Consider the following 27,445-nt stretch of genomic DNA (forward strand, 5'->3'; position numbering starts at 1 on the left):
AACTTACTTGTACTAATCATATTTGACAATTTGTTTAAAACATGGACTTCCTGTCATGTTGCCAAAATTCTCCAATTTAATTGGGCAGATAACTTATGATCATAAAGACTACATATTGAATGGTTTCATCAACTTTAAGTCACTGGTGAGATTAATAGCAAAACAACATGACAAATATTTTCAAGGATCTCTCTGCCACCTTTAATATTTACTTGCATACAAGACCTGGCGCTTTGCAGATGGGAATAACAATCGTTGCTGTGATGGCTAATCGACAACAAAGGATACCTGTGTGATCCTGCCCTCTGTGCGAAGATAACTAATGTCACAAGTTGGCATTTTTTGCCACATGTGCCCATGTATCCACACACGAACCTTCCTTCCTTTTCCTTTTTTGGTATCACGTCCATAGCATTTTTGGTATTTTCCAAGATGGCGCCCATACCACGTGACTGATGACGTCATAATTATCATTTAAAAAATTAAACGTGTAGTCGCATAAGATGGTGGAAATTGTGTCAATCGGACCAACGGTTGCCATGAAAGGGAAGAAAAAGAAAAATCCTACCCGTAAGATCTGTGCAGTTAAGTTGATTGTACATTTGGTTTTGTATTCCCATGTTATAATGTAGCAATATGCTTACCTCCATCACAGAAAGTGGATGGAGGTTACAGTCACGTGAAAAAGTAGGTACACCCCATGTAAAGTTTTGACTTTTTCAACATATTTCAACATACAGCTATTTGATCTTCATTTCAACAATATTGACAGATAAAGGTGATATAATATGACAAATATCATGAAACATTTACATTTTGTTGTCCATTGTATAATTTAAATAAACATGAATGCAAATTTCGCATGTGGAAAAAGTAAGAACACCCTTGGCTCTCATAGGTGGTATTGCCCCCTTTGGCAGAAACAACCTCAAGTAGGCGTTTCTTATAACTGTCTACCAGTCTCTGACATCGACTGGGAGAAATTTTTGCCCACTCCTCCATGCAGAATTCTTTCAGCTGTGCGATGTTTGAGGGGTTTCTTGCATGCACAGCTCGTTTCAAATCCCCCCACAACATCTCGATGGGATTTAGATCCGCTCTTTGACTTGGCCATTCCAGAACCCTCCATTTCTTTCTTTTCAGACATTCCTTGGTGGATTTACTGGTATGTTTAGGGTCATTGTCATGTTGCAAGGTCCAACTTCGGTTGAGCTTCAACTTTCTGACAGATGGCCACACATTATCCTCAAGCACCCTCAGGTACAAAGAAGAATTCATAGTGGATTCTATGATGGTGAGCTGCCCAGGCCCTGATGCAGCAAAGCTGCCCCAAACCATAATATTTCCACCACCATGCTTTACAGTTGGTATCAGGTTCTTGTGGTCAAATGCTGTCTTTGGTTTTCGCCAAACATGTCTTCTGGTACTGTGGCCAAATAGCTCTACCTTTGACTCATCTGTCCAGAGCACATTGTTCCAGAAGCGCTGGTCTTTGCCTAGGTGTTCATTGGCAAACTTTAGTCTTGCCCTGATGTTCTTTCTGGACAGCAAAGGTTTCCTCCTGGCACACCTCCCATGTAGATCAAATTTGTGCAGCCTCTTTCTAATGGTAGACTCGTGCACTTTGACATCAACAGTGGCAAGAGCTACCTGTAGATCCTGTGATGACATTCTGGGGTTCTTAGAGACTTCTTTCAGCATCTTGCGGTTTGCACTCGGGCTGAACTTGCTGGAAGGGCCTGGCCTGAACAAGTTGGCAGTTGTTTGGAATCTTCTCCTTTGGAATCTTATTTTAAATTGCTTGGAGATCTTTTTAAATCTCTTCCCAGACTCGTAGGCATCTATAACCTTCTTTCTGAAGGCCTCAGAGAGCTCTTTTGATATAGGCATGGTGATGCCGCACACTTCAACAACAAAGAGCAAACCAAACTAAATGTCTGAGGTTTAAATAAGACAGGTTCCTCCAAGATCCTCTCTAACGATGTTCTAATCATTTGCACCTGAGCTGGTGCACCTGATTCTAATATTAGGTATTTGAAGTAGTGATAAATGTAGGGGTGTCCTTACTTTTTCCACATGCGAAATTTGCATTTATGCTTTTTAAAATTATACAATGGACAACAAAATGTAAATGTTTTATGATATTTGTTATATTATATCGCCGTTATCTATCAATATTGTTGAAATGAAGATCAAATAGCTGTATGTTGAAATATTTTGAAAAAGTCAAAACTTTACATGGGGTGTACTTACTTTTTCAGGTGACTTTATGTTTTCACCCGTCTGTGAAAAATTTTAATCACTGTCATATCATCAGTCTCGTTTGTATGTTTGTTTGTTACATGCAAAATCGAAGATTTTTCAAGTATATTGGTCGTTTGCGTTTGTGGTTCTGTCTGTCTGTCTGTTTGTTTGTCTGTCTGTTTGTCTGTCTGTTTGTTTGTTTGTCACCGGCCTTCAGGTCACAAATTTTCAACCGATCTTCACGAAACTTCACCAAATCGTAGAGTTGGTCAAAAGCAAGAAGCCTTTTGTTTTTGGGGTCAAAAGGTCAACATAGGTCAAAGGTCACAAACTTTACCAAATTTCTAAAATCCTCAATTTTCATCCGATTGACTTGAAATTTGAAGAGAACTTGCATATCTGGTCACTGAATTCAACCACCAAGTATTTTTGAGGTCAACATAGACCAAAAAGGTCAACAATGGCCAAAAGGTCAACATAGGCCAAATTTCTAAAATCCTCAATTTTCATCCAATTGACTTGAAATTTGAAGATGACTTGCATATCTGGTCACTGGATTCAACCACCAAGTATATTTCAGGTCAACATAGGCCAAATTTCTAAAATCCTCAATTTTCATCCAATTGACTTGAAATTTGAAGATGACATGCATATCTGGTCACTGTATTCAACCACAAATTATATTTTAGGTGAACATAGGCCAAAAGGTCAACATAGGCAGAATTTCTAAAATCACCAATTTTCATTTGATTGACTTGAAATTCTAAGAGGATTTACATAAATGGTCACTGAATTCAACCACCAACTATTTTTGAGGTCAACATTGGCCAAAAGGTCAACATAGGCCAAGTTTCTAATATGAAATGAATGAATGATCGTTTTAAGGCCATTTTCCCCGCTAGAGCGAGGGTTGGCCTTGCGGGCCCCATGACAATCATGGTTCCCTGTTTGAGGCAGTGTTTTTATGGCCGGATGCCATTCCTGCCGCCAACCCTTAGTCGCCTCTTATGATGCGCGGGAATACGGTGTACCTATTCTAAACCGTGGTACACACCACGATCATTCATCCCAGCAAGCTGGTACTCAATTTGCCGACCTCGGAAGGATGACAGGCTGAGTCAACCCCCCTGGTGTTAATTGAGCGATCGACCGGGATTCAAACCCAGGATCCTAGGATCCCAAGCCGGCACCCTAACCGCCAAGCCAATTAAGCACCAGGCTCTTTCTAAAATCCTCAATTTTCATCCGATTGACTTAAAAATTGAACAGCATTTGCACATTGAGTCACTAAATAGGGAAACTAAATATTTTTGAGGTCAAAAGGTCAAAGGTTAACTCAAGGTAAATTTTACAAAATCATCATTTTTCGTCTGAAAAATCGTCACTTTTCTTCCTGTTGACCTGAGCTTTGATCAAGATTGTCAATTTTAATCTTGATGAAATGGACAATTTGCTGTATCAATGGAATTTTTTTTCTTGGGGGTTGGGGGCGGATTTTGCAAGTATCGTGTTCTGCATGACGTCTTCTTGTTTGTTTGTTTGTCTGTCTGTGAGTGTGATAACTCGTGAATGCTTTCAGCTATCTTCGTCAAACTTTACCAGATGGTTCTGAAGGAAAACGTGAGGCTGTCAATGTTTTTTGACGATGTAGGTCAAAGGTGAAGGTGACAGTGACAATTTTCGTCATACCTGTCAGGCTACCTACCGCCTGACGCCTTCTTGTCTACTTGTTTGTGAACAGGTTATCTCAAAACGGGAGAAAGATTCGGACGAAATTTGGTGGCAAGGTTGGGTGTGTGACAAGGATGAAATGATTCCATTTTGGTGAAGATACGGATCGGCATACTAGATTTTTTTTACGTCATTCTACACCATTACGATATAGGGGAAAAGCCATGTAGATCACGATATCTCAAAAAGTTGTGGACGGATTCGGACTAAACTTGGTGGACAGGTTGGGTGTGTGACAAGGTCAATCGATTCGATTTTGGTGAAGATCCGAATCCGGATAAAACAATTTTTTCTTTATTTAAGTGATTCCTCACAATTAACAGATGAGGCCAAAAATGATATATATATATATATATAATGATGATATTTTAAAAAGTTATGGACCGATTATGACAAAACTATGTGGATTGATTAGATTAGATTACAAGAACAAGTCAATTAGATCTTGGTTCAGGTCCGGATCAAGATCTGGCCTATCAGTGCGATACAAAACATAAACTGCTCAGCTTGGCGGATGTATGCGCTCTACCGAGTGCTGTTGTAGTTTTGTTCATAGCATCATGGACACTTCGGAGCCATCTCTGTATGACAATTAAATGACACGAGCACTGAATGAAACATATCTGTTATTTAGAAGATAATACAATGTTCTTTCCTTCTCGAAAAACATTGTTTTTTTTCCACATGAATACGTTTGCAAAAATGTGAAATTCCTGACAAGCTGACTCATGTCTGTGCTAATTTTGTGGAACCAATATTTCTTTGGCACAAGTTTTAACAACTATAAGGGTGCTCCAGCAATATGGTATTAAATTGTGGATGCAATGTTCAACTGCATATTTTGTATGAGGGTGGGTGAGGGTGGGGTGGGTGAGGAGTGAAGTTTGGCCAATACAGCATGTTATAACAGAAATAGACCCGAGTGAGCTGACGGTCATCTCCTGAGGTTGTGTACTTCAGACATCTGCTGATTAGAGAGAAACCACCTGGGAGCCCCCTGATCCGAAATTGAAAAAAAAACTATGACCGACGGATCCAACAGACAATCGAGTAGAAGGGCTATATCAGGTTTCAGAACAATCAGTTGGTAAATAAGGGATAAGGAGTGATCCGAAGTTTCAGGGGCAACACCCCCCATGTTATAATGTAACACCCCCACTCTCCCTGGGAGCCCCCATGATCCAAATTCAAAAAATACTAAGAGGAAAATCTAAGACTGAGTGATCCTGTGGAACATCGAGTATAAGGGCTGGATCGGGGATTTTTAAGCAATCGGTTTTTGAATACGGGACGAATATGTATTCGAAGTTCGAGGGGGGGCAGGTTAACCCTCCTACCCCTTGGGAGTCCCCATGATCTGGAATCGAAAATTCAAAGCCTCAGCGTTTGTGTGGGCTACTCTCTTGTATTCATGTGTCAGGTTTCAGCACAATCAGCTGATTGATAAGGGAGGAATAGCAAGAATAGCAAAAAGGTAATGGACGGCCGACCAGACAAACGGAGGGACAGACATCCGGACATGACGACCCATTTTATAAGTTCATCTTAACGAGAATCGAGATGAGATGACCTAAAAAGTTGTGAAAAGTTTAAACATTTCACCAAATTGCCGAGGTAATAAGTAAATGGCCCATGATTAAATGACGAATCAAAAATGGCTCATACTGATGTTTGGAAATGGCTTATGGAAGACGATCAAGCAAATATGTCATCGTAAAAATAAATGTTTTCAAATCATTAGATCATCGATGGAGACTTGTAATGTTTAAGTCAAACAGCAACCAATCATTACCCGAACATATTGCACACACAATAAATACATTAATTTTTTGTTGCTGTATGCTCAATATGGCGTGTTGAGAAATTGTCTGATCCCTTTGATTTACCCTTCCTCCCCCTCCCCTCCTCCATGCTCCCCCTCCCCCCCCCCCCCCCCCCACTCCTTCACCCCCTCAGACATCTCAGCCAAAGGCCGTCTGCAAACGAACTTAAGCAAAGGAACATTTTGAAAGGTGAGTAGTGATACTCAAGCCACAAACATGAATGACATTTCAACCAGAAACCATAACGACCAACACCTAGTTATTCTGTCCTAAGAAAATAGTCTTAGCCTCTGTCATCATTTTTGGTTTGGTAACCAAGATAATGCCTTCTTAATGTTGAAACCAAAAGTTCAGCATGTTCAAAATAAAATTTAAAAAATCCCGAATGGAAACAAAGGTAAAGGTGCCAGGAGATTGACATATCTGACATTTATACTTGTGGACTTCTTTCAGAAAGAAATTCAGAAGAAGAGAAGGAAGCAAAGAGTGAACTCAAACGAAACCTCACACGAAAGGTAAGAGAAAAGTTCTGTTCTAAAAATTCAAAATAAGCTTAGCAAAAACAGCCCAAGAAAGATTGTTTATATACACAAAATAATTGTTTATCTGTGGTTTACAAGCTTGGCGTTGGCTTCGCGGCTAGGGTGCCAGCTTAGGATCCTAGGATCGTGGGCTCGAATCCCGGTCGATCGCTGAATTAACACCAGGGAGGGTTGACTCAGCCTATCATTCCTTCTGAGGTTGGCAAATTGAGTACCAGTTCACTGGAAATTCCCTGCGTTGTTGTAAAAGGCGACAAACAGGGTTGGCGGCAGGAAGGGCATCCGGCCGTAAAACATTGCTTCAAAAAGGGGGACCAAAAAACAACAACAACCACGGTGCCCGAAAAAGGCCAACCCCCGCTTGCGGGGAAAAATGGCCTCTAAAGGTGTTTTTTTTTTTTTTTTGTGGTTTACAAACTAAAGGTCCAGGTCAAAATTTGCAGCATTCTCAAATATACATTTGAGAATGTAATGTTTTGCGGAACAGCTCAAAAAATAAAAGATGCCGAGTGAACATGAGCATAAATCAAAACACTATTTTGATGACATCACAAATGATGTGCATTGTGCATTGTTATATATTTTTGTGGCATGGATGTGGACACCAGATATTTTAATGCTACTGAATGCTTGATCATACATGACCTGCAAATTAATCCGAGTGGAAAACATTATGACATAATTCGGGTCTATATTTTATGTAAACCATTTGAGAGCTAATGTACATAGCTATGCTTTTATTACTTGCGAAAATCGAAGATTTTTCAAGTACAGTATATTGGTTGGTCTTGTGCGTTATTCTGTTTGTTTGTCTGTATGTCAATACAAACAGGCACGTAGGTGGTCTTTCTGTCTTCTACCGACTCCTCTCCGGCCTAGCTCCCCAGCTCTGTCTGTGCTCTGTCCCCCAAATATTCCTTCAGGTCGCACAATATCTGCCAGAAACCCTCTTCTGGTAAAACTGCCCAAATCAAGACTCTCTGCTCACCTTCACTCTTTCATTCCTATTTTCTCCCACCTCTGGAACAAACTCCCTCACTCTCTTCAATCCCACTCCTCCCTCCAGGTCGTTAAAACAGCTGTTCACCACCATCTCTTATCATCCCCCATCCAAAATCTTGATCTTTACTACCCATGTAAATCCACCCCAGATCGTCTTTTTTGAAATACCAACTTCTTTCCTGGAAGTCCTTGCACTGTCCATTTGTTTTATACCTCCCCTCCCCTTCCCCTGCCCCCCCCCCCAAACCCTCTCCCTCCCACAGATCTCCCAGTTCCCTGTTCTCTACTGTTGTTGTGTGCTTCTCTCTCTCCCCCCCCCCCCCCCACCCCCCATATTGTCTCCCACTCCCTTCATTATATGTTTTATGTGTCTGTTTATGTTTTTTTTGTGATTAATGTGTTAGCTCTTAGTCGAGACTCGATCTAGTACCTCACAGGTCACAATTTTTCTAAAATCCTCACTTTTCATCCGGTTGACTTGAAATTTGAACACGATTTGCATATCCCATCACTGAATTCAGCCACTAATTATTTTGAGGTCTAAAGGTGAAAAGGTTAACATAGGCCAAATTTCTAAAATTGTCAGTTTTCATCTGATTGACTTGAAATTTGAAGAGGATTTGCATACTTGATCATTGAATTGAACCACAAATTATAATTTATCAGGTCAACATATGCCAAAAGGTTAACACAGGCCAAACGTCAGCAACATCAGTGAAATTTCTCAAATCCTCAATTTTCATCCGATTGACTTGAAATTTGAAGAGGATTTGCATATCAGATCACTGAATTCAACCACCAATTCTTTTTGATGCCAAAAGGTAAACATAGGCCAAAGGTCAACAACTTATTTTAGGGATTTCAAAAGTATCATGCCATGCTCGACATATTTCTTGTTTACATATTTTAATTTTTTATTTAATCCTGAAAGTGATTGCATAATGCAAGGGACAATATGGCAGCGTGTCATACAGGAGAAGGATCTGGGATTGGTAATATATTATTGGGTAAAATGCCAGGGGCATTGAAAATGCCCCTTTATATAAGGGTATGTGCCATGTGGCAAAGTATAGAAAAGGAGACATTCCATAGCTTGTAGAAAATGCCAAACAATAGAAAATAAGGGGCATTCAAAAAATCTCATGTGCATGCTGGGCTACCCTTGTGTTCTGAGGAGGAACCAAGAATTGCTCCAGAAAAGTTCATATAAAGGGGTGCCAATTTGATTCATACAGCTGCATGAAGAAGTAAATGTTTTTTTTTTTGCTAGATGTAGGGCGCCCCTTTATATGAACTTTTCTGAACTGAACTAATGGATAAAGAATCAGACTCCCAAGCTGGGGATTGTCAGTTCAAATCCTGTCTGGGTTGAATTTGTTTTTTCCCTTACTTTATCAAGTCTTTTATATGGTCTTGAATAAAGTCTTGCACCATGAACAAATGCATTTTGTTCGTATTTAAAATGCATCTTGTCAAAAATGCCAGGGGCTTAGAAAAGGCCCCTTTATGTGGGATGTGCCATGTCGCAAACTAGAGAAAAGAAGGGACATTCTTGGGTAAAATGCCAGGGGCATAGAAAAGGCCCCTTTATATGAGGGTCTCCATACCGCAGGGCACCCAACCAGACCCTACCACCAACGTCCATTGAGCCAGCATGTCAGAATTTTTTTTCCAATATTTTGAAGGGCCAATATATAAAGTCTGTGTGTTTATATATATATATATATATATACATTATACAGTGTCACGTGAAAAAGTAAGTACACCCCATGTAAAGTTTTGACTTTTTCAACATATTTCAACACACAGCTATTTGATCTTCATTTCAACAATATTGAAAGATAAAGGTGATATAATATAACAAATATCATGAAACATTTACATTTTGTAGTCAATTGTATGATTTAAACAAACATAAATGCAAATTTCGCATGTGTAAAAAGTAAGTACACCCTTGGCTCTAATAGGTGGTATTGCACCCTTTGGCAGAAACAACCTCAAGTAGGCGTTTCTTATAACTGTCTACCAGTCTCTGACATCGACTGGGAGAAATTTTTGCCCACTCCTCCATGCAGAATTATTTCAGCTGTGCAATGTTTGAGGGGTTTCATGCATGCACAGCTCGTTTCAAATCCCCCCACAACATCACGATGGGATTTCGATCCGGGCTTTGACTTGGCCATTCCAGAACCCTCCATTTCTTTCTTTTCAGCCATTCCTTGGTGGATTTACTGGTATGTTTAGGGTCATTGTCATGTTGCAAGGTCCACCTTCGGTTGAGCTTCAACTTTCCGACAGATGGCCTCACATTATCCTCAAGCACCCTCTGGTACAATGAAGAATTCATAGTGGATTCTATGATGGTGAGCTGCCCAGGCCTTGATGCAGCAAAACTGCCCAAAACCATAATATTTCCAACACCATGCTTTACAGTTGGTATCAGGTTCTTGTGGTCAAATGCTGTCTTTGGTTTTCGCCAAACATGTCTTCTGGTACTGTGGCCAAATAGCTCTGCCTTTGACTCATCTGTCCAGAGCACATTGTTCCAGAAGTGCTGGTCTTTGCCTAGGTGTTCATTGGCAAACTTTAGTCTTGCCCTGATGTTCTTTCTGGACAGCAAAGGTTTCCTCCTGGCACACCTCCCATGTAGATCAAATTTGTGCAGCCTCTTTCTAATGGTCGACTCGTGCACTTTGACATCAACAGTGGCAAGAGCTACCTGTAGGTCCCGTGATGACATTCTGGGCTTCTTAGAGACTTCTTTCAGCATCTTGCGGTCTGCTCTCGGGCTGAACTTGCTGGGGCGGCCTGGCCTGAACAAGTTGGCAGTTGATTGGAATCTTTCCACTTGTAGATGATCTTCCGGACAGTCGAATGATTGATTTCAAATTGTTTGGAGATCTTTTTAAATCCCTTCCCAGACACGTAGGCATCCATAACCTTCTTTCTGAAGGCCTCAGAGAGCTCTTTTGATCTAGGCATGGTGACGCCGCCCACTTCAACAACAAAGAGCAAACCAAAATAAATGTCTGAGGTTTAAATAAGACAGGTTCCTCCAAATCCTCTCTTAGGATGTTCTAATCATTTGCACCTGAGCTGGTGCACCTGATTCTAATTTTAGGTATTTGAAGTAGTGATAAATGTAGAGGTGTACTTACTTTTTCCACATGCGAAATTTGCAATTATGTTTATTTAAATTATACAATGGACTACAAAATGTAAATGTTTCATTATATTTGTTTTATTATATCACCATTATCTATCAATATTGTTGAAATGAAGATCAAATGGATGTATGTTGAAATATGTTGAAAAAGTCAAAACTTTACATGGGGTGTACTTACTTTTTCACGTGACTGTATATATATATATATATATATATATATATATATATATATATATATATATACAGACCTGGCATTTAATATGGAATATTTTTTTTTTCTTGACTTGGGTTTACTTTCTTAACTCAGTATATCAATCTGGTGAGTTTCTTTTACACTTTGGTGATTTATTTGTTGAAAGAACCATGTCACTGATTGTCTGTCACAGCAAGAAGTCAACAACAGGATTATATCACAGGTGGCGTGGCAAAATGTACGGACAGGTGCATTTGATGATTGGCTTCACAGTTGGGTATACAAGGATTGATGCGTTCTGTGTTAGTGGAAAACAACTGCTGCATGTCTCCAAAAGTTATTGCAGCTTCCTCTGGAGATGGTCCGTCAACTCGACAATGCTGTTTGTCATGGAGTGGTGGCTTTACGAAATTACGGCATGAAACAGCGTGCTATTGCTCGGCAGTATGGCATCACTCAAGGTCAGGTGTCAAAGATCCTGAAACGAAATGCTCAGAGGGGTGTCCCTACTCCAATACCGAGGCCAGGATGTCCCCGCAGAACCACAAGGAGGGCTGATCGCCAGCTGCACCGGTTAGTCCGCAATGGCCGTACCAAGTCAGCTAATCGGCTTAGGGATGAGTGGCAGCAACTGACAAATGTGCCTGTATCCAGAAGGCTAGTCAACCAACGACTGGTTCAAGCAGGCTATCGTGCCAGGCGTCCCCTGAGAAAGCAACGCCTGACCAGACAACACCGCCAGCGCCGATTGCAGTGGGCCAGAGAACACCGTCAATGGCAGCCAGGACACTAGAATCACGTGATCTTCAGTGACCAGTCTAGATTTCTGGTCTATCGTCAAGATGGCCGCGTACGAGTGCGCAGACAAGTGCATGAAGCCTACAACAAAGATTGTATACTGCCAAGAGTCCAAGCTGGAGGTGGTGGGGTGACCATTTGGGCTGCTTTTCATGCAGGGGGAAAAATTGACCTGGTTGTTCTGAATGGAAACCTGAACCAGTTCAAGTACAGGGCCATTCTGGAAGAAACATTGCTTCCATTTGCTCGTGCAGCCTTTCGAGGAAACTTTGTCTTCCAAGATGACAATGCACGGCCTCATCGTGCTCGCATGATCCAACACTTTCTTGCTGACCATGGTGTAGAGCATATGGAGTGGCTTGCCATGTCCCTGGATATGAATCCCATAGAGAACTTGTGGGCAGAATTAACGCGTCAAATTGACCACTTGGACCAGCAGCCGACCTCTGTGCGTGAATTGCAGCAGGCTATTGTCACTGCATGGCAAGCAATTCCTGTCCAAACGTTGGCAAATCTCGTGAACAGCATGCCTCAACGTGTACGTGCTCTCCTGAATGCTCGTGGGCATTACACGAAGTACTGAACTGTAACTTTACTGTCCGTGATGCGAGTCGTAATTTAACTTTTGTTTTTGTTGAAATTTTTTTTGGCTAATGTGCAAAATGAAGAGATACTTCTGGAAAACGTACAGAAGTTTAACACAGTACTGTCCATGAATTGAGTTCGATATCAGTTTACATCACTTTCAAGGATCAATTTATTTGTTTCGAAATGTCAAATGTGGCTTTTGTTTCTTTTAAAGGTCACATTAACAAAATCTAGAATAATTTCAACATAATTCCAATGAACTTTTGGTTCTAAGACATCTTGAAAAGTAAGTTCACCCCCACAAAAAAAATATTCCATATTAAATGCCAAGTCTGTATAATTATATATATATATATATATATATATATATATATATATATATATATATATATATATATATATATATATATATATATATATATAAGGGTGGTGCTCAAAATAATTTTTTTTAAATATTTACTGGGACATGGCTTTATGTTGTTCCTTTTGTTCCAAAATGAAAAGACACCAAATATGAAAGCAAGCTGATTTTATTTACGGGTGCCACATCAGCCTTCAAACTAAAGGTGTCTACAAAACTTTTCTATATATGGATCGAAAGCAAAACCAGAAGTTTGTTTTATGAAAATCCACCCTCCACTCACTTTCTTTGTATTCTCGCAAACACAAGTTACAATAGCTGCACAAATAGCACTATATTGCTATGAAAACTCAAATTCAATGATAACAATCCAAATGTTCAGTTCATAAAATGAAGAGACACCATATCACATAATATTAAAAAACCCAAATATAATGAGAAATGTAACTCCTATTTCTGGGCCTGTTTCACCACTGTTGCCTTCTTGGCATCGGGGTACATCTTCCTGTGAGCAGCAACAACTTGGAGCAGAGCTTGCTTTTGCTCTTCATCCTTTGTAAGGAGCTTATTGTAGTCTTGTATCAATGCGACACCCCTTTCTGCCCTGTCGTTCACCACGACTGAGCCACTGGCGGCTTTCTTTGCTTCCTGAAAGCTGGTTTCTTGCTCCCATGAACCAGGATCCTTATCCATCCAATCAGTTGGGGTCCCTAGGATGCTGAAGAAATGCTTGGTGTGTTTTGTTATGAGGCCAGCGATTGACAGGGCGGTTCCTCGTTTGATAGCTGGTCTCTTTGGAGAGGGGTTTTCACCGTCATTTTTCAATGCTTCAATCATATTGATCTTGCTTTCTTTGTCAATTCTGGTGTCAAATAATGCAAATGCCACTAGTACTGGGCTCATGTACCACGTGTGGCGGCCAAGTGCCTTCAAGGCTGCCTGAGCCATCTTCTGATTGATTTGTTCAAACTTTTCCAACTTCTTGAAGAGGTTAATGTCATTCAGGGGAGCCTCAATAGCTTGTGGAGCCTGAAACCAAGTCTGTACATACACAAGGCAGACAAAAATGTTGAAGGCTCGGAGTTCTCTCGCCTCTCGAAGTGTCAAGTGGAACTCTGACCGAAACATGAACACCTGTAGTGAATATAGTGCTTTTGCCATCCATCTGGCTCTGTGCATTGCTCCTGGAGCCATGATCCGGATTCCACGAGGTGGGATTCCTCCCATGTAGATGACAGTCAGTTCTAGGAGTTCACGATAATCATCTCGTGGCTGCTGATCTTTCAAACACACAAGAACGTTTTTGCTTCCAACACAGTGTCTACAGATCCCATTGAAGCCTTCCTCTCTGAGAATTGATCATGAAGAAACTTCCTGTCCTCAGGGTTGGTGATTATGGCCTCCGAATCTGCATGCCTAAGATCAAACGTCTTCTCCAAGGAGGCCTTGAAGGATGCTTCCTTTTTCTCTTGGGTCGCACCACCCCGCTTTGCACCTTTTTGGAGGCTCCTCCATTCTTCATATAGCCTCTCCAAACGATGGATGCAGTGCTGCTTCGTCGTTGTAGGTAGGTGAGCTTTTTCCCAGAACTTCACAACCTCTTCAATGGTGAGGGTTGCACTCTCCCGGGCAGTGCGATTCTCCTTCTTCAGGTGATGGAAAAACAGGACAAGAGATTGATGCACAGTCTGGAGCTTGGCACCTTTGATGGCATCTCCAGAAGTGGACCCAATGAGATACACATTATCCTGAGCCCGAGTTTTCAATGAAACACTGGTACTAGCACATGCCATATCTGCAAAATAAGCAAGAATGTGGGTAAAATCCTGTTAATTCTTACTCCACAGGGTCACTCTCTACAAAAGAGCCACAGTCAATAAGTTAGGCCTACATATTACACTAAAAAAGCGTACCCCTGACCCCGGGAACCTGTACAAAACATGCATGAAAATTGCCCAGATAGTGATCATAGGAAGTCTCAAAACTGTATGTATAATATATTGTATATATATAATGTATAATGTGTATTTATGTATATTTATTATTTAATGTATATTTACTATATATTTATTTTTAATATTATATTTAATGTATATATATAATTATGTATTTATTTTGTGTATATACAGCCCAAAAAATGGGAATTCCTATTTTTGCATGGGGGAAAATTCATCACTGGTGTGGCACCCCTAAATATTATTGGATTCCATTCAAATTTGGTGTGGTTTCCTTTGACACCAAAAGGAACACAAATAGACCATGTCCCGGAGAAAATCTGCATTTTGCTTTTTTGAAGCCCACCCTAATATTATATATATATATATATATATATATATATATATATATATATATATGTAGTTGTGTGTCTGCCCTGTAGTGAACACCGCAGGGCGACCCAGATGACCAAGCGAGCTTTAACTCCAAGGCGATCAAACCAATGGCGGACCTTTATTAAAGAAATGCCGATAACAAAATAATGCTTGATGTGGTGATGTCGTGCCTGGCAGTGCCAGCGGTATTGTTCAACGTCTTGTTCCTGTTGCTTATATTTCGTGTTATAAATGCGCGATTTCTTGGTTGGTGTGTGTGCTGCATTGTCATAAGGAACAGAGGAAAATAACAGAGGCCATTACATACATGGGATTAATTACCCATAATCCCTAACTAATTAACATAACCCCACCCCTCTCATGGGGACAAAGATACACGCTTACACGACATCCGGTCTAAACAAATTTCCTACTTATGATACATGGGGTTTCTTCTTCTTCACGATAGTCGGAGCACACTACCGATACAAATTCCGCCTGGCTCGAATGTAATCATTGTCTACCCCCAACAAATGTAACTATATATATATATATATATATATATATATATATATATATATATATATATATATATATATATATATATATATATATATATATATATTACCAGTAGAAGCCAAGAAACGAATTTTCAGTCCTCATGTTAAAGTTGCATACAGAGAAACCATCTCAAAAAAAGGAAAGGGCGCTTTTTGTGCCTCCCTTGATTTCCATGCAATAAGCAATTTGTTGTGGTACAATACTCATAATGATGCTGAAATTCAGGTTTAATAATAAATACGTTTTAAATACGAGCAAAATGCATTCCTCATTGTACAAGATGCTAATTTTCTCATTATTCAAGACGATATAAAAAAATTGAAAAAGTAAGGGGGAAAAAAAATTCAAGCCAGAGGGATTTGAGCCCACAATCCCCAGCTGGGGTGTCTGATGTTTATCCATTAGGCCATTTGGCCAGCACGTTAGATTTGTGTAATAATATTTGGAAGAGTTATAAAGTGTGTATATATATTTTTATATATTTATAAATATTTAATTTTAAAGCAAAACCTACAGCACTTAGGTGCAATTTGTTTCAAAAGCCATTAACTAGACCTATTGGCCTATGTATATTCCAAGTTTCAGCTAGTTTCAATGTATAGTCCTTGAGATATGAGTGGCAACACAATTTGGACGGATGGACAGACACCAACATGATTTTGAGGGTTTTCTAAATATATTTCAAGAATGCATAAATGGACGTTGCTGAAATTTGGAACATATTACTTCAATGTACAAAGCATTTACTTCTGAAATTTGCAGCCGATTTCGTCCAGTAGAAGCCGAGAAACGCATTTTCAGTCCCCATGTTAAAGCTGCATACAGAGAAACGATCCCTTATATAAAGGGAGGGACGCTTTGCGACTCCTTTTGATTTGGGGGGGTTTAGGAGACAACACAGTGCCAGGCATCTATAGGTACAGGAAAGCAAACAGGGTTTTAGATTGTATTTTTAGGGGATAATTATAAATCAAAGGAAGTAGAGTTAACACTGTATAGGAATTTAGTGAGGCCTCAATTTGAACATTGTGTTCAGTTTTGGTCACAACATTTAAGGAAGGATGTAGCTGCCATAGAGAGTGTCAGGCTACTAGATTGATACTGGGTCTAGCTAGACTAAGCTATGAGGAAAGGTTCAACGAGACAGGACTTTATACATTGGAAAGGAGGTGATTACGAAACATCCTGAGATGTTTACGATAATGAAGTGTGTGGAGAAGATATGTGAAGTTGAGTTTTTCAGCTAAATGGACAGTGATAGAACCAGGGTCGATAGCCTGAAGGTAAAGGAGATGAGAGTTTGACAGTTTTAAGGAGGCGGTCTTTCAGTTGGAGAGTTGTTAATGCATGAAATGGTCTCCCTGGAAAGGTGTTGGCAGGGAAGGGGTGGATAAATTTAAATTTAAATTAGATGGGTACCATGGCCTGCAAAAGTATTCATCCCCCTTTAAGGTTTTCGCATTTTGATGCCACCTGAGCTTATTTCATGATGCTTTCAAATCAAAATTACTGTATATAGAATCTTCACTATCTCCTCCAAAAGGATAAAGGTATAATATGCAGATAAAGTGTGAATAAGTTTGATTAACAGAGAAACTGAGATGACTTTAATTTACATAAGTATTCAAACCCTTTGCCTAATTAACCATAAATCACTTAAGGTGTAAATTAATTGTTTGAAAGGTTAAAAAAAAAATGTGTAATAGGATTCACCTGTATGTAATCAGTGGTTTAACTTAAAGATTAAACTCTCCCACTTATGTAAGGAGTTTTAAGGTGATACTCACTTGGTCAACAAACAAGGCAAACATGAAGACCAATGAACTTTCCGAAGAAGTCAGACTTAAAGTGGTGGAGAAGCACCGTTCAGGAGAGGGTTATGAGAAGACTTCAAAGTCACTCATTACCCCTTTGGGTACGGTGAAATCCATAATTAAGAAGTGGAAGACGCATCATCCCATCCAAACTCAGCAGCCTGGCAAGCAGGAAGCTGGTTTGGGATATCACTGTAAATCCAATAATGACTTGGAAAGATCCGCAAGGCTCTATGTCCAAGATGGGGGTCAGTGTTCATCAATGAACAATATCCTGTTCCCTTCACAAAGCTGGCATCTATGGACAGGTGGCAAGAAAGAACCCATTACTGAAAAAGATGCATCAAAAAGCTCATATGGAGTTTGCGAAAAAGCATCTTAATGATACTGCAGATATGTGGAGAAAAGTTTATGTTCAGATGAGACAAAAATTGAACTTTTGGTCTAAATTCAAAGTTTTATGTCTGGCACAAGCCTACCATTGCACATCACCCAGTCAACACAAACCCTACTGTCAAGCATGGTGGTGGCAGCATCATGGTATGGGGCTGCTTTTCATCAGCAGGGACTGGCGAGGTTGGCTGTATAGAAGTGGCAATGGGCAATGCAAAGTACAGGAGAATCCTTGATGAAAACCTGCTTGAGTCAGCCATTAATCTGAAACTGGGTAGGAGATTCACATTCCAGCAGGACAAGATAAAGTCACACTGGAGTGGCTGAATAAGAGGAAAATAAATGTTATTGAGTGGCCCCAGCCAAACTCATAACTTGAGCCCAATTGAACATTTATGGCTTGAAGATAGCAGTCCATCGACGATTCCAATCAAACTTGGCAGAACTAGAGCAATTTCACATGAATAATGGGCAAAGATTTCACCATCTCGCTGTGCAAATTTGGAAGAATCAGACTCAAAAAGACTCATATCAGTCATTGCTGCAAAAGGTGCTTCCACCATGAACTGACCAAAGGGGCTGAAAACTTTTGCAACTGGTGAATTTTGATTTGTACATATTGTTTGCAGTATCCCTGACATGTAAACTCCTTCAAGTATAACAGTGTTTAATTTGATCTCTTCAGGTGCGAATAAAAAAAGTTCATTTGGAAAAATTGTTTCTTCATAATTCGTAATCTATCTATAATTCCAGTAATCTCTGTGTGTGTGTGTGTCTGTGTGTGTGTATGCGACCGCTGTTTCTCGACAACTACCGGTCCGATATACTTGAAACTTGCCAGGTATATTGCTGGGGACCCGAGGATGTGCCTTTTCAAGGTTTCATATTAATCGGACAAGTAGTTACCGAGCTATGGCGATTTCTTTACCAAACTCTGCAAGCCGTTCGCTTTGGACCAAACCATTTCATGTAAATAGAGGGGGGGGGGGATTGTCACCGTACTCGCAAGCCGTTCGCTTTGGACCAAACCATTTCATGTAAATAGAGGGGGGGGGATTGTCACCGTACTCGCAAGCCGTTCGCTTTGGACCAAACCATTTCATGTAAATAGAGGGGGGGGATTGTCACCCTACTCGCAAGCCGTTCGCTTTGGCTTTGCGAATGGACCAAACCATTTCATGTAAATAGAGGGGGGGGGCTATAATTTTAGATATATATATAGTACGGGCATGCCCTAGTTCATCTAAATATGGTATTATTGGTAGGGGATGAACACTTTTGCAGGCCACTGTACCTGGATGCATTGGAGATAAGGGAATGGGGATATTTTCAGGACCTGTTGCAGGTAGTTTGTGTGTGGATGGGTGATGGATTCTGGGGTTGGTGCAGTGCAGGCATGATATGTCGAATGGCCTCCTCCTACCTCAAGGTTCATTGTGTATCCTTGTGTGTGCTGTATCTTTGGCAGTATCACAAATTCAACATTGGTTCATAATATCAAATGATGAAAACTACAGACTTGGCATTTAATATGGAATATATATATTTTCTTGACTTGGGTTTACTTTCTGAACTCAGTATATCAATCTGGTGAGTTTTTTTTTACCCTTCGGTGATGTCTTTGTTGAAAGAACCATGTCACTGAATGTCTTTCGCAGCAAGAAGTCAATAACAGGATTATATCACAGGTGGCGTGACAAAATGTAAGGACAGGTACATTTGACGATTGGCTTCACAATCGGGTATACAAGGGTTGTTGCGTTCTGTATTAGTGGAAAACAACTGCTGCACATCTACAAAAGTTATTGCTTACTCATCTCACCATCATAATACTCACCCACATCTCCTCTGGAGATGATCCGTCAACTTGACAATGCTGTTTGTCATGGAGTGGTGGCTTTACGAAATTCTGGCATGAAACAGCATGCTATTGCTTGGCAGTATGGCATCACTCAAGGTCAGGTGTCAAAGATCCTGAAACGAAATGCTCAGAGGGGTGTCCCTACTCCAATACTGAGGCCAGGACGTCCACGCAGAACCACAAGGAGAGATGATCGCCAGCTGCACCGGTTAGTCTGCAATGGCCGTACCAAGTCAGCTAATCGGCGTAGGGCTGAGTAGCATCAACTGACAAATGTGCCTGTATCCAGAAGGCTAGTCAACCAACGACTGGTTCAAGCAGGCTGTCATGCCAGGCGTCCCCTGAGAAAGCCACGCCTGCCCAGACAACACAGCCAGCGCCGATTGCAGTGGGCCAGAGAGCACCGTCAATGGCAGCCATGACACTGGAATCACGTGACCTTCAGTGACGAGTCTAGATTTCTGGTCTATCGTCAAGATGGCCGCGTCCGAGTGCACAGACAAGTGCATGAAGCCCACAACGAAGATTGTATAGTGCCAAGAGTCCAAGCTGGAGGTGGTGGGGTGACCGTTTGGGCTGCTTTTCATGCAGGGGGCAAAACTGACCTGGTTATTCTGAATGGAAACCTGAACCAGTCAAGTACAGGGTCATTCTGGAAGAAACATTGCTTCCATTTGCTCGTGCAGCCTTTCGAGGAATCTTTGTCTTCCAAGATGACAATGCACGGCCTCATCGTGCTCGCATGATCCAACACTTTCTTGCTGAACGTGGTGTAGAGCATATGGAGTGGCCTGCCATGTCCCCGGATATGAATCCGATAGAGAACTTGTGGGTAGAATTAACGCATCAAATCGACAACTTGGACCAGCAGTCGACCTCTGTGCGTAAATTGCAGCAGACTATTGTCACTGCATGGCAAGCGATTCCTGTCCAAACCTTGGCAAATCTCGTGAACAGCATGCCTCAACGTGTACGTGCTCTCCTGAATGCTCGTGGGGGTTACACGAAGTACTGAACTGTAATTTTACTGTCCGTAATCCCAGTCATAATTTAGCTTTTGTTTTTGTTGAAATTTTTTTTGGCTAATGTGCAAAATAAAGAGATACTTCTGGAAAACGTACAGAAGTTTAACACAGTACTGTCCGTGAATTGAGTTCGATATCAGTTTACATCACTTTCGAGGATCAATTTATTTGCTTCGAAATGTCAAATGTGGTTTTTGTTTCTTTTAAACGTCACATCAACAAAATCTCGAATAATTTCAACATAATTCCAATGAACTTTTGGTTCTAAGTCATCTTGAAAAGTAAGTTCACCCCCACAAAAAAAATATTCCATATTAAATGCCAAGTCTGTATATTGATGGCTATATATAAATGAAGGAAATAACTACTTATAGTCAGACTTTATTTCTGGAAAAAGCAGGGTGAAGGGAAAAATTAAAATAAAAAGAATGCAGAAATTGTAGGAAGAGTCTTATTAACACACATTCATGTTCAGCATGAAAGAGTTGGGTGCAAATGAAAAAATTGAGCTGGACAAAGGTTATGTGAGTAATAAGTACACAGGCACCCACGCATGTGCACATGCCGGCTTAGAAGTGCACAGGCAAGGAAGCAATTTCAATGCAGGAGGAAGCATGAGGCCCATCAAGCTTGCGCATACATGCCAATATCCAAGGACGCCCTCATCCCCACTACTTGCAACTCCATTTAATACTATCCACTCACTTGATTGTCACTACCCTTGCATGGAGGAGACAACTCCATTTAACACTATCCACTCACTTTATTGTCACTACCCTTGCATGGAGGAGACAACTCCATTTAATACTATCCACTCACTTTATTGTCACTACCCTTGCATGGAGGAGACAACTCCATTTAATACTATCCACTCACTTTATTGTCACTACCTACCCTTGCATGGAGGAGACAACTCCATTTAACACTATCCACTCACTTTATTGTCACTCCCCTTGCATGGAGGAGACAACTCCATTTAATACTATCCACTCACTTTATTGTCACTACCCTTGCATGGAGGAGACAACTCCATTTAATACTATCCACTCACTTTATTGTCACTACCCTTGCATGGAGGAGACAACTCCATTTAATACTATCCACTCACTTTATTGTCACTCCCCTTGCATGGAGGAGACAACTCCATTTAACGCTATCCACTCACTTTATTGTCACTCCCCTTGCATGGAGGAGACAACTCCATTTAATACTATCCACTCACTTTATTGTCACTCCCCTTGCATGGAGGAGACAACTCCATTTAACACTATCCACTCACTTTATTGTCACTCCCCTTGCATGGAGGAGACAACTCCATTTAATACTATCCACTCACTTTATTGTCACTCCCCTTGCATGGAGGAGACAACTCCATTCAATACTATCCACTCACTTTATTGTCAATCCCCTTGCATGGAGGAGACAACTCCATTCAATACTATCCACTCACTTTATTGTCACTACCCTTGCATGGAGGAGACAACTCCATTTAATACTATCCACTCACTTTATTGTCACTACCCTTGTATGGAGGAGACAACTCCATTTAATACTATCCACTCACTTTATTGTCACTGCCCTTGCATGGAGGAGACAACTCCATTTAACACTATCCACTCACTTTATTGTCACTGCCCTTGCATGGAGGAGACAACTCCATTTAATACTATCCACTCACTTTATTGTCACTACCCTTGTATGGAGGAGACAACTCCATTTAATACTATCCACTCACTTTATTGTCACTACCCTTGCATGGAGGAGACAACTCCATTTAACACTATCCACTCACTTTATTGTCACTGCCCTTGCATGGAGGAGACAACTCCATTCAATACTATGCACTCACTTTATTGTCACTGCCCTTGCATGGAGTAGACAACTCCATTTAACACTATCCACTCACTTTATTGTCACTACACTTGCATGGAGGAGACAACTCCATTTAACACTATCCACTCACTTTATTGTCACTCCCCTTGCATGGAGGAGACAACTCCATTTAATACTATCCACTCACTTTATTGTCACTACCCTTGCATGGAGGAGACAACTCCATTTAATACTATCCACTCACTTTATTGTCACTCCCCTTGCATGGAGGAGACAACTCCATTCAATACTATCCACTCACTTTATTGTGACTACCCTTGCATGGAGGAGACAACTCCATTTAATACTATCCACTCACTTTATTGTCACTCCCCTTGCATGGAGGAGACAACTCCATTTAACACTATCCACTCACTTTATTGTCACTGCCCTTGCATGGAGGAGACAACTCCATTCAATACTATGCGCTCACTTTATTGTCACTGCCCTTGCATGGGGGAGACAACTCCATTTAACACTATCCACTCACTTTATTGTCACTACACTTACATGGAGGAGACAACTCCATTTCACACTATCCACTCACTTTATTGTCACTCCCCTTGCATGGAGGAGACAACTCCATTTAATACTATCCACTCACTTTATTGTCACTCCCCTTGCATGGAGGAGACAACTCCATTTAATACTATCCACTCACTTTATTGTCACTCGCCTTGCATGGAGGAGACAACTCCATTTAACACTGTCCACTCACTTTATTGTCACTATCCTTGCATGGAGGAGACAACTCCATTTAACACTATCCACTCACTTTATTGTCACTCCCCTTGCATGGAGGAGACAACTCCATTTAACACTATCCACTCACTTTATTGTCACTCCCCTTGCATGGAGGAGACAACTCCATTTAATACTATCCACTCACTTTATTGTCACTCCCCTTGCATGGAGGAGACAACTCCATTTAACACTATCCACTCACTTTATTGTCACTCCCCTTGCATGGAGGAGACAACTCCATTTAATACTATCCACTCACTTTATTGTCACTCCCCTTGCATGGAGGAGACAACTCCATTTAATACTATCCACTCACTTTATTGTCACTCCCCTTGCATGGAGGAGACAACTCCATTCAATACTATCCACTCACTTTATTGTCACTCCCCTTGCATGGAGGGGACAACTCCATTCAATACTATTCACTCACTTTATTGTCACTACCCTTGCATGGAGGAGACAACTCCATTTAACACTATCCACTCACTTTATTGTCACTGCCCTTGCATGGAGGAGACAACTCCATTCAATACTATGCACTCACTTTATTGTCACTGCCCTTGCATGGAGGAGACAACTCCATTTAACACTATCCACTCGCTTTATTGTCACTACACTTGCATGGAGGAGACAACTCCATTTAACACTATCCACTCACTTTATTGTCACTCCCCTTGCATGGAGGAGACAACTCCATTTAATACTATCCACTCACTTTATTGTCACTACCCTTGCATGGAGGAGACAACTCCATTTAATACTATCCACTCACTTTATTGTCACTCCCCTTGCATGGAGGAGACAACTCCATTTAATACTATCCACTCACTTTATTGTCACTCCCCTTGCATGGAGGAGACAACTCCATTTAACACTATCCACTCACTTTATTGTCACTGCCCTTGCATGGAGGAGACAACTCCATTCAATACTATGCGCTCACTTTATTGTCACTGCCCTTGCATGGAGGAGACAACTCCATTTAACACTATCCACTCACTTTATTGTCACTGCCCTTGCATGGAGGAGACAACTCCATTTAACACTATCCACTCACTTTATTGTCACTGCCCTTGCATGGAGGAGACAACTCCATTTAACACTATCCACTCACTTTATTGTCACTCCCCTTGCATGGAGGAGACAACTCCATTTAATACTATCCACTCACTTTATTGTCACTCCCCTTGCATGGAGGAGACAACTCCATTTAATACTATCCACTCACTTTATTGTCACTCCCCTTGCATGGAGGAGACAACTCCATTTAACACTATCCACTCACTTTATTGTCACTGCCCTTGCATGGAGGAGACAACTCCATTTAACACTATCCACTCACTTTATTGTCACTGCCCTTGCATGGAGGAGACAACTCCATTCAATACTATGCGCTCACTTTATTGTCACTGCCCTTGCATGGAGGAGACAACTCCATTTAACACTATCCACTCACTTTATTGTCACTGCCCTTGCATGGAGGAGACAACTCCATTTAACACTATCCACTCACTTTATTGTCACTACCCTTGCATGGAGGAGACAACTCCATTTAATACTATCCACTCACTTTATTGTCACTGCCCTTGCATGGAGGAGACAACTCCATTTAACACTATCCACTCACTTTATTGTCACTGCCCTTGCATGGAGGAGACAACTCCATTTAACACTATCCACTCACTTTATTGTCACTCCCCTTGCATGGAGGAGACAACTCCATTTAATACTATGCGCTCACTTTATTGTCACTCCCCTTGCATGGAGGAGACAAGTCCATTTAACACTATCCACTCACTTTATTGTCACTCCCCTTGCATGGAGGAGACAACTCCATTCAACACTCTGAGTGAAGTACCCCTGCCTTACTACTATCCTAACTCTCGTACGTTTTACTCTTAAACTGTGACCCCTTGTACTCTCAGTTTATATTTTGCTGAAAAATTATTCTGCACTTAATTAGTCTGTTTCCTTCATCATATAAAACATCTCTATCAGATCTTTGTGCAATTATATCCTTTTTATCTCCGCCACCAAAGGTGGATGGAAGTTTTTTTTTCACCCCTGTCTGTTTGTCTGTCTGTCTGTTCGTTTGTGAACAGAATCTCTCAAAAAGGTGTGGACGGATTCGGACGAAATTTGTCAGACATCACAATTAGTATGTCACAAGGACGAAATGATTAGGTTTTGGTGAAGAGCCGGATTCGGATCCGGCTACTAGAATTTTTTAAGTGAGTCTTCACCATTGGGAGAGAGGGCCAAAAATGATACATAGCAGGACATCTCAAAAAGTTATGGATGGATTTGGACGAAACTTTGTGGAGAGGTTGTGTGTGTGACAAGGACAAATAGATTCGATTTTGTTGAAGATCTGAATATGGATTCGGATATGAGAATCATTTAATTTTTTAAGTGGTTCTTCACCATTGAGTGATATGGCCAAGCAGGCGGAGATATGCTCTCTACTGAGTGCCGTTCTAGTTTGTAATGTAAAAAGTCCTATCTTTATCAGCTGCTCCTTATACCTTAGCCGATAGTGCCTTCAGAAAGTATTCACACCCCTTGACTTTCTTCACATTTTGTTGTGTTACAGCCTAAATTTAAAATGGATTAAATTGAGATTTTTTTTGTCACTGATCTACAAATAATACCCCAAAGTGTCAAAGTGGAATTTATTTTAGACATTATTACAAAATAATTAAAAATGAAAAGATGAAATGTCTTGAGTGAATAAGTATTCAACCCCTTTGCTATGTCACTCAAAATTGAGCTCAGGTTCATTCAATTTCCTTTGATCATCTTTGAGATGTCTCTACAACTTGGTTGGAGTCCACCTGTGGCCAATTCAATTGATTGGACATGATTTAGAAAGAAACGCACCTTTCTATACGAGGTCTCACAGTTGAAAGTCCATGTCAGAGCAGAACCTCCACCATGAAGTCCAAGGAACTGTCCATAGAACTCAGAGATAGAATTGTGAGGAGGCATAGATCTGGGGAAGGGTATAAAACAATTTCTAGAGTGTTGAAAGTTTTCAAGAGCATAGTGAGCTCCATCATTAGGAAAGGGAAACAATATGGAGGACACAGACTCTTCCTAGAGCTGCCTTTTGACCAAACTGACTAACTGGGCAAGATCAACCTTTGCGAGGGAGGTGACCAAAACCCAGTGACCACTCTGACAGAACTCCAGCGTTCCTTGGCTGAGACGGGAGAACCTGCCAGAAAGACAACAGTCTCTGCAGCCCTTTACAAATCTAGGCTTTATGGGAGAGTGGCCAGATGGAAGCCACTCCTGAGAAAAAGACACATGACAGCATGACTGGAGTTTGCAAAAAGGCACATGGAAGACAAAGCATGAGGCAAAATATTGTGTTGTCTGATGAGATGAAACATGAACAATTTGGCCTGAATCCAAAGCGCTACATCTGACGGAAACCGAGCACAGCTAATCACCCATCTACCACCATCCCTACCGTGAAGCATGGTGGTCACAGCATCATGCTAAGGCCAATTGCATGCAAATCCTTGAAGAAAACCTGCTTCAGAGTGCAAAAGACCGGAGAGTGATGTGAATATTTATGTTCTACCAGCACAATGACCTCAAGCATACAGCCAAAGTGGCACTGGAATGGCTTCAGAATATGAAACATGAACAGTGAAACTGAAAAAAACATGAAAGTCCTTGAGTGACGCAACCAAAGCTCAGACTTGAATCCCATTGAGAATCTGTGGAATGACTTCAAGATTGCTGTTCACCGACGATTCCCATACAACTTGACAGAGCTTGAGCAAATCTGCCAGGAATAATGAGAAAGACTCCCGAAATCCAGATGTGCAAAGCGGATACAGACATATCCAAGAAGTGTCAAAGCTGTAATCGCTGCCAAAGGTGTTTCTATGATATATTGACTCAGGGGGTTGAATACTTATGTAAATTAGACATTTCTGTATTTCACATTTAATATATTTTGTAAAAAATTTTTTATTAATTTCACTTTGACATTATGGAGTATTATGTGCAGATCAGTGACAACAAATCTCAATCTAATCAATTTTAAATTCAGGCTGTAACAACGAAAAAGTCAAAGGGTGTGAATACTTTCTGAAGGCACTGTATCTCAACGTGGGATCTATGTAGTAGCCCTACGCTGTACACTCTCTATGGCAGCTATGTCCATCCTCAGATATGGTAACCAAAACTGAACACAATATTTCTGTACAATGTTAACACTACCTCCTTTGATTTATGACTTATCCCCTATGAATACAACCTAAAACCCTGTTAGCTTCAACTATATTTGCCTGGCACTGTGCTGTCTTACCCCCTGTATATATTACAACCCCCAGATCCTCCTCTCATGTGACATGCTCCATTGTTGCCCTTTGCATTATATAATCCGTATTTTCATTATCCTC

General features: G+C 40.8%; 1 protein-coding gene across 1 annotated transcript in view; it reads left to right on the top strand.

Moving 5' to 3' along the window:
• LOC137423107 (uncharacterized) overlaps positions 1 to 27,445 on the top strand; it is a 138,922-nt gene that overhangs the window by 99,807 nt on the left and 11,670 nt on the right. The window contains exons 8-9 of the mRNA XM_068109921.2: positions 5,932 to 5,987; positions 6,252 to 6,313. Coding sequence (XP_067966022.2) covers positions 5,932 to 5,987; positions 6,252 to 6,313 — 118 coding nt within the window. The remainder of the gene's footprint in view (positions 1 to 5,931; positions 5,988 to 6,251; positions 6,314 to 27,445) is intronic.

This window comes from Myxine glutinosa, chromosome 3 (assembly GCF_964187855.1).
Source record: "Myxine glutinosa chromosome 3, kmMyxGlut1.1, whole genome shotgun sequence".
NCBI lineage: Eukaryota > Metazoa > Chordata > Myxini > Myxiniformes > Myxinidae > Myxine > Myxine glutinosa.